Genomic DNA, 11,127 nt, shown 5'->3' with positions numbered 1-11,127 from the left:
TACGAGCCAGACGAATCTATGTAGGCTTTCTGTGACTGAGCCAATCAAAATTAGCACGACAGTAATTTGCATACGAGCCAGACGAATCTGATGAATTTGACTATCATGACAAGCAGTCAGATCAAAGATTTGTCATGATCTTGGCCATTTATTTTCAAAACAAAAATAGACATGTATTAATGTATAATGTATCAAATATGTCTACAAAAGTCTACAATGAATTGGGATTCCCTGTATCGCAGAATGCACTCAGGATATTGATATGACATGACGTCATCATCATTTTTGACAGTGATCGATGAGTTAGAATGTTGTCAAAATAGCTGTTCATGGGGACGTGTTGTCAAAACTAGCCATTCGTGAATGGATATGTTGTCACAAATAACCTTTTTGTGGGTGTATGCATTGTCAAAACTGTATTTCGAACAGAATAGAATAGAACACTCCAGCAGGAAAAATACATCTGCTATTGGGCGTCAGACTATTGTAAATGCAAAACATTGAGGAACAACATCAATATAAATACAAGAGTTAAATAAAAACACAGTGTAAAGAACTGTCAAAAATACAAATATCGCAGATAGGTCAAATTAAAATTTAGAATAAAAGTCAGTATCATGAAGAAATTACAATACAAATTGTATTTCGAGTGCACGTGTTGTCAAAAAGAGTCCTAGGAAACATCCTTTGTCAAAACAGTCCTCTGAGGATGCGTGCCTTGTCAAAATAGTGTATGGTATCTATGAATGGAACTTACAGTGATGTGCTTAGAATGTTTATTTATATACACCCGGTGTGATCTTGGTTTGGAAGTTCAAGGCATTGTCCAGATGTGCATGTTTAACGCGCGTTACAATTGTATCATATTGCAGCGTGTGGGTTTTCAAAGTAATTCAGAAAGTACACCCTATTGAATTGGCAGTATGTGCAAGCCCTTAGCCACAGGAGTGGTGGGTGGGTATGGGGGCGTTGCCCTTCTGAAAAACGATTCCCCCCTTAGAATCTGCTGGAATCTGCTATCGAGTACATACTTTCATTAAGTATGCCCCCTCCTCCACCCCACCCCCCTTAAAAATGTATTTATCACTCTAAGTGACTACGGTCCTGATTGAGTGGTTGTTTTGAACACGTCTGCTGTTCTCAAACAAAAAACATATACTCGTGTACAGAACAAAAATCTAAATTTAGTTTGTGGAGCGCTCAGGATGAATTCATAAGTGATTGATTATAACTTCTGATTAAATTTTACATGATTAGATGTAAAAGATAAAATAATTATTAATTAAAAGTAAATAATGCAAAAAAGAATCTTTAAGTCAGAAAAAACATACATTGTTCTAGGAGGATCAAGTACTTTTAATTCGGGGAGTGATCTAGCTCAGTCAGTAGAGCGCTCGCCTGAGGTTCTTGGCTTGTAGGATCGAACCCCCATTGGGGGACCCATTCTCTGAAATTTCGAGCGGATGCGAGCAATGATACCACAGAAATTATTAAAGGTAAATGCTGCGACTATGTGTCAGGTACGAATCCAAAGGGAGTGTCCTGGGGGTGCGCACTCTTTGCCCCGAACGTCAATTACCCTGAACACTTTCTATACAATGCATGTTAGTGTATTTTGGAATAACGTAGTTGCCTTTTTTGGACGTTACACACCTCCCCTGAAAAACTATCCAGCAGCCGCTCCTTTGTGTGTCAGTGTTGACCAGTGTCCCACGACTGGTATATCAAAGTGCTATCCTATCTGCATAAAACTGCTTATAAACGTCCTTTGCTGTTAATGGAGAAAAAAATAACAAATGTTTCACGCCCAATAGTCCATTAATAAATCAATGTGCTCTTATGGTGTCGTTAAACAAAACAAACTCTACATTTTACTTTTTGTTTATTTCTTATTAATGTTAATCAGGTTTTAACAAAACAATCTTTATTTCGATTCCTCGATTTATTACCATTTGAACTTGTATCTGGTAGAAAAAAGACAGAAAAAAAAGACACACAAACAACGTTTAATAGCATTTCTTTCGTATATCTTATTACAGCTGATAGCTGGTCGATAATTGCCAGACATGTATCCTCTAAACCCTGCATCCATTAGTAGCGCATTCGGGTATTTATGTGTGTTACAAAGTAAATCAGGTTTCATCACAAATGCAATTAATTTCTCTCCACTATATTTTTGGTAGAAAGTCTTAAAGTAAAAATAATGACTTTTTTTTCTCCATTTAGCTTAGGTGCTGATTTTCGAGACAGTAGACCAGCATTGAAAAAAGATAGAAAGAATAGAAGGTTTTTGGTTATAGTTTAGTAGGATTTCCGCATCTTTAAACCACGGAAATTGTTGAGGAAATGAAAATGAAAAAACAACAACATTGTAGCGGGTTTCCTGTAAGAGTATGCGTCCGAATTACCAAATGTTTGACATCCAATAACCAATGATTAATAAATCAATGTGCTCGTAGTGGTGTCAATAAACAAAACAAACTTTTTTTACTAAATACATACAGAGCTTGGGGTTTTGTTTGTTTCAGTGACAGTCTGGCCTTTGCGACAGAACCTGTGATGGGAAGCCTTGCAAATATACTGGGGAATTTCGAGCGGATGCCAGCAATGATACCACAGGAATTAAAGGTAAATGCTACGGATATGTGTGTATCTCACCGTCAGTTATAGGATTGACGGTGCATTAGTTGTAATTAAATGTTAAGTATCTTGGCGGGGATAATTAACTTCACACGAATGTATAATCTTGAGCTGCCAGGTCTCGGTGACCTAATGATCGTCATTGGCCTTACGGCTGGTAATCACATCAGCAAACCCATTCTCTGGTTGGGTTTTTCCCAGTCCAAACCAGTGCACCACGAGTGGAATATCAACGGTTGTGGTATGTGCTGTCCTGTCTGTGGGAAAAGTGCAGATAAAAGATGTAAATCAATTTGCTCTAGTGGTGTCGTTAAGCTGATATGTATTGGGTTCGTCTCCTCGTACTAATTCCAACCGAAAGTGAGCTTTAACGGCTTACTAGAGAAGTATATGATCATTACACTGACTTCTCTCTCGCTAATAACCATCCATTTTTCTAGCTCAGATGTATGCCAAGCTCAGCGTGCTTGAACCTTAAATCAAGATAAGTGAATATGATAACATGAAATCTATTTAGACCGTTGTGACCAGTTTCGTATTGATTTTTAGTTTTGCCGTTCATCATTACAGATAATAAGCACATATGGAAAGAAGAAAGATTTATTAATGATTCAGAAGCAAATTTTTGCTTTCGATATATTGTTGATATTATTAAGAATACGTTGATAACAAATAATATTCACCGCACTATCCCAGGACTGTTTTGCATCAAACACAACAATAAAAGTGCGTCATCAGCATCATACTCTGACGTTTGCAGCTATTTAGAATGACAATGAGAAGATTCAAATGTCTTACATTTCGTTATTGATGTCGAGCAGTTCATGAATTATGTATTTACTAATTGTCTAGTTTGTATATAATTCCTTTCCTTCACGTCCGGATTTGTTTCTGGCATTACTATTTATACAAAAAACAAATGTTTAATATTTAGCGGGCTTTATTTTAGCAGAAAGGTACAGTTCCAATGTTCTTGCATTCCTTTAATACATTTTACACATCATATGTATACTACATAAAAGTATTTCTGTATATGAGTTTACTGGATATTGTTACATGTTGTTACGTTGGACATCCTTCTTGGCGGACCCATCCGAACCAAGGACCGGATCTAGCTCAATCTGTAAAGAGCTCGCTTGACATGCTTGCGTCGAAGGATTGAATCCACTCGGTTGTCTCATTCTCTGACTGGCGTGTTTTCCCCAACCGGTGCTCCACGACTGGTATGATGTCCTGCCTGTTGGAAAGTCTATATAAAAGATCCCTTCCTGGTAATTGAAAACGTAGAGGATTTTCTGAAGACTGCGTAAAAATAACCAAATGTTTTCCATTAATTAGTCAATGTGCTCTAGTTGTAATGTCAAACAAAACTAAGTTTAAACAGACGTTTTGTCTATTCCTTTATATATCATTTCAACCGGCCTCGGTGGTGTCGTGGTTAGGCCATCGGTCTACAGGCTGGTAGGTACTGGGTTCGGATCCCAGTCGAGGCATGGGATTTTTAATCCAGATACCGATTCCAAACCCTGAGTGAGTGCTCCGCAAGGTTCAATGGGTAGGTGTAAACCACTTGCACCGACCAGTGATCCATAACTGGTTCAACAAAGGTCATGGTTTGTGCTATCCTGCCTGTGGGAAGCGCAAATAAAAGATCCCTTGCTACTAATCGGAAAGAGTAGCCCATGAAGTGGCGACAGCGGGTTTCCTCTCAAAATATGTGTGGTCCTTAACCATATGTCTGACGCCATATAACCGTAAATAAAATGTGTTGAGTGCGTCATTTTGTTAAGCGATAGACATATATATGAATAATCTCAGACTAGGAAATTACCGTACACACCATTTCAGATACCGATTCGTTCTGTCTGCATAGAAATGATACAAAAGTATGTGGTATAAAATGCATCAGAAAGCTTTCATAATACTCACGGGCGGTGTAACGCAGATCAAACCAATTTCATGTCTGGATACTATGGCGGCCATGTAATACAATCAGCCCAATAATGAGCTGACATCGTCTCGAGTATGTCAGAAGAAAAGTAGCCCATCCGGGAAAACAATAAAACGTAGCAGTTATTTCTTTTACGATCGGTTGGATTTGGCCGTACCAATGTTTAACCTGAATAACACATATAAGTAATAAAACGGTTTGCCGGTGTTTGGATGACGGTTATTCGTCGGACTGGCCGGTCAAATAAACAGGACAACATTAAAGGAGCGATCTCGAGTATATTTCCTATTTCAAAATTTAGATTAGATACAAGTTTTAAAGCAGTAGTCTGAAGGCGGATCCAGGAAATATTTTAGAGCGGACCAAGGGCAAAAGATCACATGGACCAACCCCATAAAAACTACATTTCAGTGACAATGTTAAATAAATTGTTGAAAAAGGGCCACTTTAATTTTTAGGGTGGAAACAGAGCCCCTGGTCCCTTCTCTTGAATTCGCCCTTTTAGCCTCTATATTTGTTTAATATTTGAACATTTGGAATAAGCTATGTCCTCCTACGAAAAATTCTGGAAGCGCCCTCTGGAAACCGAAATATTATCGTAATTGTGACTCTTGATTTAGAACATCCGATGTCGTAACATAGATTTCTTCTTCGGATTACCAGCATGGGATCTTTGGTTTACATTTTCTTATACACAGAACAACGGGTACTATGGACTTTGATCTATTAGTCTTGGAGTACAGGTTACAAAAGGTTAAAGTGACATACCCTAGTTTTTAAACACTAAGGTATATGTTTGACTATTATAGCCGTTTTTGATAACTGAAATCATACTTTACTCAGATTTTATGGTTTTGATTATCAGTTTCCTTACATTCGAAGTGTTTTTGGTCATCCTGGTGGTTTTAATATCACAAAATGCATTTCTCATATTTTTAAAAACACACGTGCGTCTGAGAAGAAACTGTTATGGAGTCGAGTTTTAGTCCGTTTTTAGAGGGTATTTCACCATTTTAAAGTCACAGACTCATGTTTCATTCAATTGTAACTTTATCCAAATGTGTTTCAGATTAGTAGATTAACTAAACTTATTGTTAATTTTCACGAGTTGAAACTAGGGTCTGTCCCTTTAATAATTCAATAAATCGACCAAACGTTATCGATCCTACGACCATCGCAATGCCATCTGAGTCCAGTGCTCTACCATTTGGCTGTATCCCACTCCCTTTTTTAATGATCGACCAAAGTTACACTCGTGTTCCTACAAACCGATTTTACGTTTGCTTCAGAAATCTCGGTGCTGTCAATTCGTCGCATGTCTCCGACGTGCTGAATAGAGATGATGACAGACACAGATTATTGAAGTTTTATTTATGACTGCAACAGAGATTTTTCCTAGAGAGATATTGAAAAAATTGTCGCCCGAAGATTTACTGCTGTAATTAAATTTGCATTGCTAATGTCACGTTATCGTTACATCACCGTATTTCAACGGGTTCTGCTCGAAGACCATATGTCTGTGAAAATATAAAAAAATATAAAATATTGCTCTTGGGATGTATTAAATCAGGAGGTTCTTGTGGCTTTAGTGGCCGTTTAAAATGGAAGTATGTAGAGCATTGCACACAGTGATCTTCCAGCACTACAGAATCGATTGCTGTATGTATTCAAGCTATTCCACAAACAAGTATATGTCTGTAGAAGACGTGGGGGTTGTGATGAGGGTGCACGGATCTCAAATGGAATAATTTGTTGTTTTTTAAAATAAAGATCCATATTAAAGGGACATTCCTGAGTTTGCTGCAATTTTAAAGATATTATCGACTAGCAGAGACTTTTCAACGATTGTATTTACATATTAAATATATTTTTCTGCATAAAATATTAGTGGCTGTATATTAGACGTGGTTCTGATCGTTCTAATATTATTACTAAGTTAAATTTCACTTTATTTCTTAAAATATTTTTTTTTCGTACGTACGAAATTATTTAAAGACAAAATCCATTTTGGGCTTCTTACAAATATTAAGACGACCAGAAACACATTGAATATACAGACACTGATATTCTAAACAAGAAAATATATTTAATATTTAAGTCTAATCGTAGAACTATTTTATAAGCATACTGTTTTCCAAAAAGATATGTTAAGATTAACCTGTTTTAATTCTTATTAATATGTTATTATTATTTATTTATTTATTTATTAGTCTCCTATCGGTCCAACCGGAGGGGGATTATAGGTTTCGTCTCTGTCCTTCTGTCTGTGTGTCTGTTTGGCTGACTGAGTGACTGACTGTCTGTATGTCTGTCTGACTGTCTGCCTGTCTGACTGACTGACTGGCTGAATGAATGAATGAATGAATGAATGACTGACTGTCTGTCTGTCTGACTGTCTGTCTGTCTGTCTGTCACACATATAGTTTTCCAGAGTTTTTTTCACAATGCCTCAAGATATGGAGTTAAGATTATGTGTATATCTTCGTCATGTACTGTTACGGGGGCGGGACGTAGCCCAGTGGTAAAGCGTTCGCTTGATGCGCGGTCGGTCTAGGATCGATTCCCGTCGCTGGACCCATTAGGCTATTTCTCGTTCCAGCCAGTGCTCCACAACTGGTGTAACAAAGGCCGTGGTATGTACTGTCCTGTCTGTGGGATGGTGCATATAAAAGATCCCTTGCTGCTAATCGAAAAGAGTAGCCCATGAAGTGGCGGCAGCGGGTTTCCTCTCTCAATACCTGTGTGGTCCTTAACGATATGTCTGACGCCATATAACCGTAAATAAAATGTGTTGAGTGCGTCGTTAAATAAAAACATTTCTTTCCTACTTTCCTTCATGTACTGTTATAGATCGTTTGATTTTCATGGCGATTTACTTATTTTTCACAGAGTTATGGCCCTTGAATTTATGAGATATGAAAATGTGTAGGGCCCGGTAGTGGATATTTGTTGTTTTATAGTACTCTCATAATGCTTGTTTCCATTACTTAGCCATTAAATGCTAAATTAGTTTCTGGTAGAACACACATATTGATTAATACATAGTTGGTGTTGATTACTATACTGTAATTGTGTTATTGTTTTTCTAGGATTATGTGTTCATTGAGCTGGAAATAAAGCATGGCATTTTACAGGTAGGCAATTAACATATTTTAACTTTAGGTGGTACGTTCATTACGTGTTTTCGGACAGTATGATATCTTAAATATCAGACAATAAACCTAATGTTGGTTCAATCATGCAAGTGAGCCATTTAATACGGGGGCAAGGTCAAGGTCGGGAGCCAAACGACCATCACTTTTCAAAATGTTAATATAAGGTTGTTGTTCGTTTTAAAAATTCTACTTTGCTTTAATTCTTCTTTTACGCCCCACCCCTTTCTCACAGTGTATATATGCTGTATTCCATACCACCATGTACATACATATACATCCCGGGTGCCCTGTAATTTTGCTGAACCTTCAAGAAACCTCCTGGGGCGGGATGGTCATCACCATTGGTTATGAGTCACGAGTATAGAATGTGATGCCATGTTCCATGTTGCACCTTCAAACAAGTGTGTGTTTCTCTGTATATAATAACCGGCCTCGGTGGCGTCGTGGTAGGCCATCGGTCTACAGGTTGGTAGGTACTGGGTTCGGATCCCAGTCGAGGCATGGGATTTTTAATCCAGATACCGACTCCAAACCTTGAGTGAGTGCTCCGCAAGGCTCAGTGGGTAGGTGTAAACCACTTGCACCGACCAGTGATCCATAACTGGTTCAACAAAGGCCATGGTTTGTGCTATCCTGCCTGTGGGAAGCGCAAATAAAAGATCCCTTGCTGCTAATCGGAAGAGTAGCCCATGTAGTGGCGACAGCGGGTTTTCTCTCAAAATCTGTGTGGTCCTTAACTATATGTCTGACGCCATATAACCGTAAATAAAATGTGTTGAGTGCGTCGTTAAATAAAACATTTCTTTCTCTGTATATGATTTCAGATTACGGAGGCACTCTCGTATCTCCACTGTACGGAGCAAATGTTACACAGAAACATTTGTCCTCAGAGTATACTGGTGACGAAACGAGGAGTTTGGAAGCTGGCTGGGTTGGGCTTTGTGGAAAAACCTAAAGAAGGAAAGGTGAGAGAAATACATTTTAAAAATGTATTTTAAAGACGATTTTAACGTGTGCTGATTTGTTCATTTATCCATCTCATTCACGTTAACCTATATTTGTTAACCTATATTCTTTTGTCTTTTAACACCTGTCTGTTTTATACGAAGAGGGGTTGGGTTTTTCAATTTTTATTTTGCATATATTATAATAATATATTAAGAAAATTAAGCCTGCGTTATTTTGCATATCATTTGTGTTGTTTTAAGTTTAAAAGTACCCTATTTGGGTAGCAGCAAAATATTTTGTATTATTGTCTTTATGATTCTGTGTTTACTGCCAGCTGTGAAATATGATATGGTTAAAATACTGGGAGCGGCAGTCCTCTTTGCGGCGGTCAAAATGATGTATTATCCAGTAAAGGATTTCCTCGGGAGTGGCTGTCCTCCTATAGACGAGACACTGGATAGAGATTCATGAAACCAACCACTATTTCGCCAAATGCCCATTCGGCTCTGCGTTGTGCAGAGAAACGGTCTTGGTCACGGATAGCGTTTTTGTCGTTCAGATTAGAGTTTACATTGCATGTGAAGTTTGTGTATAGGTTTTGCTGTATACTTGTGTTTTGACCAGGACACTTACCCCTGCCAGCCGTGGACAACTAAGATACCAAAGATGGCCCAGCCTGACTTGAACTACGTTGCCCCTGAGATACAGCTGGAGAAATCGTGTAACACTCTCAGCGACATGTTCTCTCTCGGGATGGTGGTGTGCTCCATTTTCAATCAGGGCAAGTCACTCATCAACGCTGAACACAATCCGTCTCAGTATTCAAGACAGGTAGACCAGGTGAGTGTCAGTATTTAAAACAGGTAGACCAGGTGAGTGTCAGTATTTAAAACAGGTAGTCCAGGTGATTGTCAGTATTTAAAACAGGTAGACCAGGTGAGTGTCAGTATTTAAAACAGGTAGACCAGGTGAGTGTCAGTATTTAAAACAGGTAGTCCAGGTGATTGCCAGTATTCAAAACAGGTAGACCAGGTGAGTGTCAGTATTTAAAACAGGTAGACCAGGTGAGTGTCAGTATTTAAAACAGGTAGTCCAGGTGATTGCCAGTATTTAAAACAGGTAGACCAGGTGAGTGTCAGTGTTTAAAACAAGTAGACCAGGTGAGTGTCAGTAATTAAAGCAGGTAGACCAGGTGAGTGTCAGTATTTAAAACAGATAGACCAGGTGAGTGTCAGTGTTTAAAACAGGTAGACCAGGTGAGTGTCCGTGTTTAAAACAGGTAGACCAGGTGAGTGTCAGTATTTAAAACAGGTAGACCAGGTGAGTGTCAGTATTTAAAACAGGTAGACCAGGTGAGTGTCAGTAATTAAAGCAGGTAGACCAGGTGAGTGTCAGTAATTAAAGCAGGTAGACCAGGTGAGTGTCAGTAATTAAAGCAGGTAGACCAGGTGAGTGTCAGTATTTAAAACAGATAGACCAGGTGAGTGTCAGTGTTTAAAACAGGTTGACCAGGTGAGTGTCAGTATTTAAAACAGGTAGACCAGGTGAGTGTCAGTGTTTAAAACAGGTAGACCTGGTAAATCTTAGTATGTAAAGCAGATAGACCAGGTAAGATTAATTTTCAAAATATTACTTAAAACCAAGTAGACCAAGTAAGTCTGATTATGTAAAATAGACCTCAGATCTGTGTTGCTACGTATTCCTTAACAAGGTCTAGAATTTCATAAGACTTACGAAGACGTTTTTTTCTTAACAGTAACAAATGTGAAAAATTACTTGTCAATGTTTTTTTTGGTGTAGAGATACGATACTGATTTGTCATCACTCATTTGAGGCTGGCATGATTTAAAAAGTAAATGGACACATTTATGTCTTTTGCTTATTTTTTTATTTATTATCAAAATGACGATATATATATATAAACTATATTGTTTTCAGATGCATGAACAGTTTAGTTCTGTTGCGCATAAGATGCCTCTATCTCTTGTTGAACCAACCGAGAAAATGATAAACAGAGATATAAGATACAGACCTACATCACAGTCCTTTAGTTTAGTAAGTATTCTAACATTTCATTTCAAAGAAGGGGAAGTGTTAATGTTTACATAGTAATTTGTAGTTTTAGTACGCTATAGACTACCCTTCATTCGTGTCGATTAAAGTTTGGCCTGATTTGACTGTACGTTTTGCTATGCTGACAGTAGCATCCAGATACTAAATGTTTTCTCAGAAAATGCTGAGCTTGTCGTTAGAAAACAAATAATAGTCTGTTAAAGCACTGGCCTGTGTATTGTTGGGGAAGAGTAAGTTTATAATCTAGTTGTCAAAGCTAGATGATGTTAGACGTTTTCTCTCCATTGTCATAAGGGACAACAATATAAAGTCACTGTTGTTAAAACTACATAAAATTAAAACTTCACCTGGGCTTGATTA

The 11,127-nt window shown here is 38.0% G+C and overlaps 1 protein-coding gene across 1 annotated transcript in view; it reads left to right on the top strand.

The window, feature by feature from the left end:
- The window catches only part of LOC121374556 (SCY1-like protein 2), a 91,644-nt gene that overhangs the window by 36,790 nt on the left and 43,727 nt on the right, over positions 1–11,127 (top strand). The window contains exons 3-7 of the mRNA XM_041501661.1: positions 2,529–2,628; positions 7,681–7,725; positions 8,571–8,711; positions 9,319–9,534; positions 10,633–10,749. Of these exons, the coding sequence (XP_041357595.1) occupies positions 2,529–2,628; positions 7,681–7,725; positions 8,571–8,711; positions 9,319–9,534; positions 10,633–10,749 (619 nt within the window). The remainder of the gene's footprint in view (positions 1–2,528; positions 2,629–7,680; positions 7,726–8,570; positions 8,712–9,318; positions 9,535–10,632; positions 10,750–11,127) is intronic.

This window comes from Gigantopelta aegis, chromosome 6 (genome assembly GCF_016097555.1).
Source record: "Gigantopelta aegis isolate Gae_Host chromosome 6, Gae_host_genome, whole genome shotgun sequence".
Classification (NCBI taxonomy): Eukaryota; Metazoa; Mollusca; class Gastropoda; order Neomphalida; family Peltospiridae; genus Gigantopelta; species Gigantopelta aegis.
Note: the sequence above shows the minus strand (reverse complement) of the source record. Positions and strands in the feature narration are given on the sequence as shown.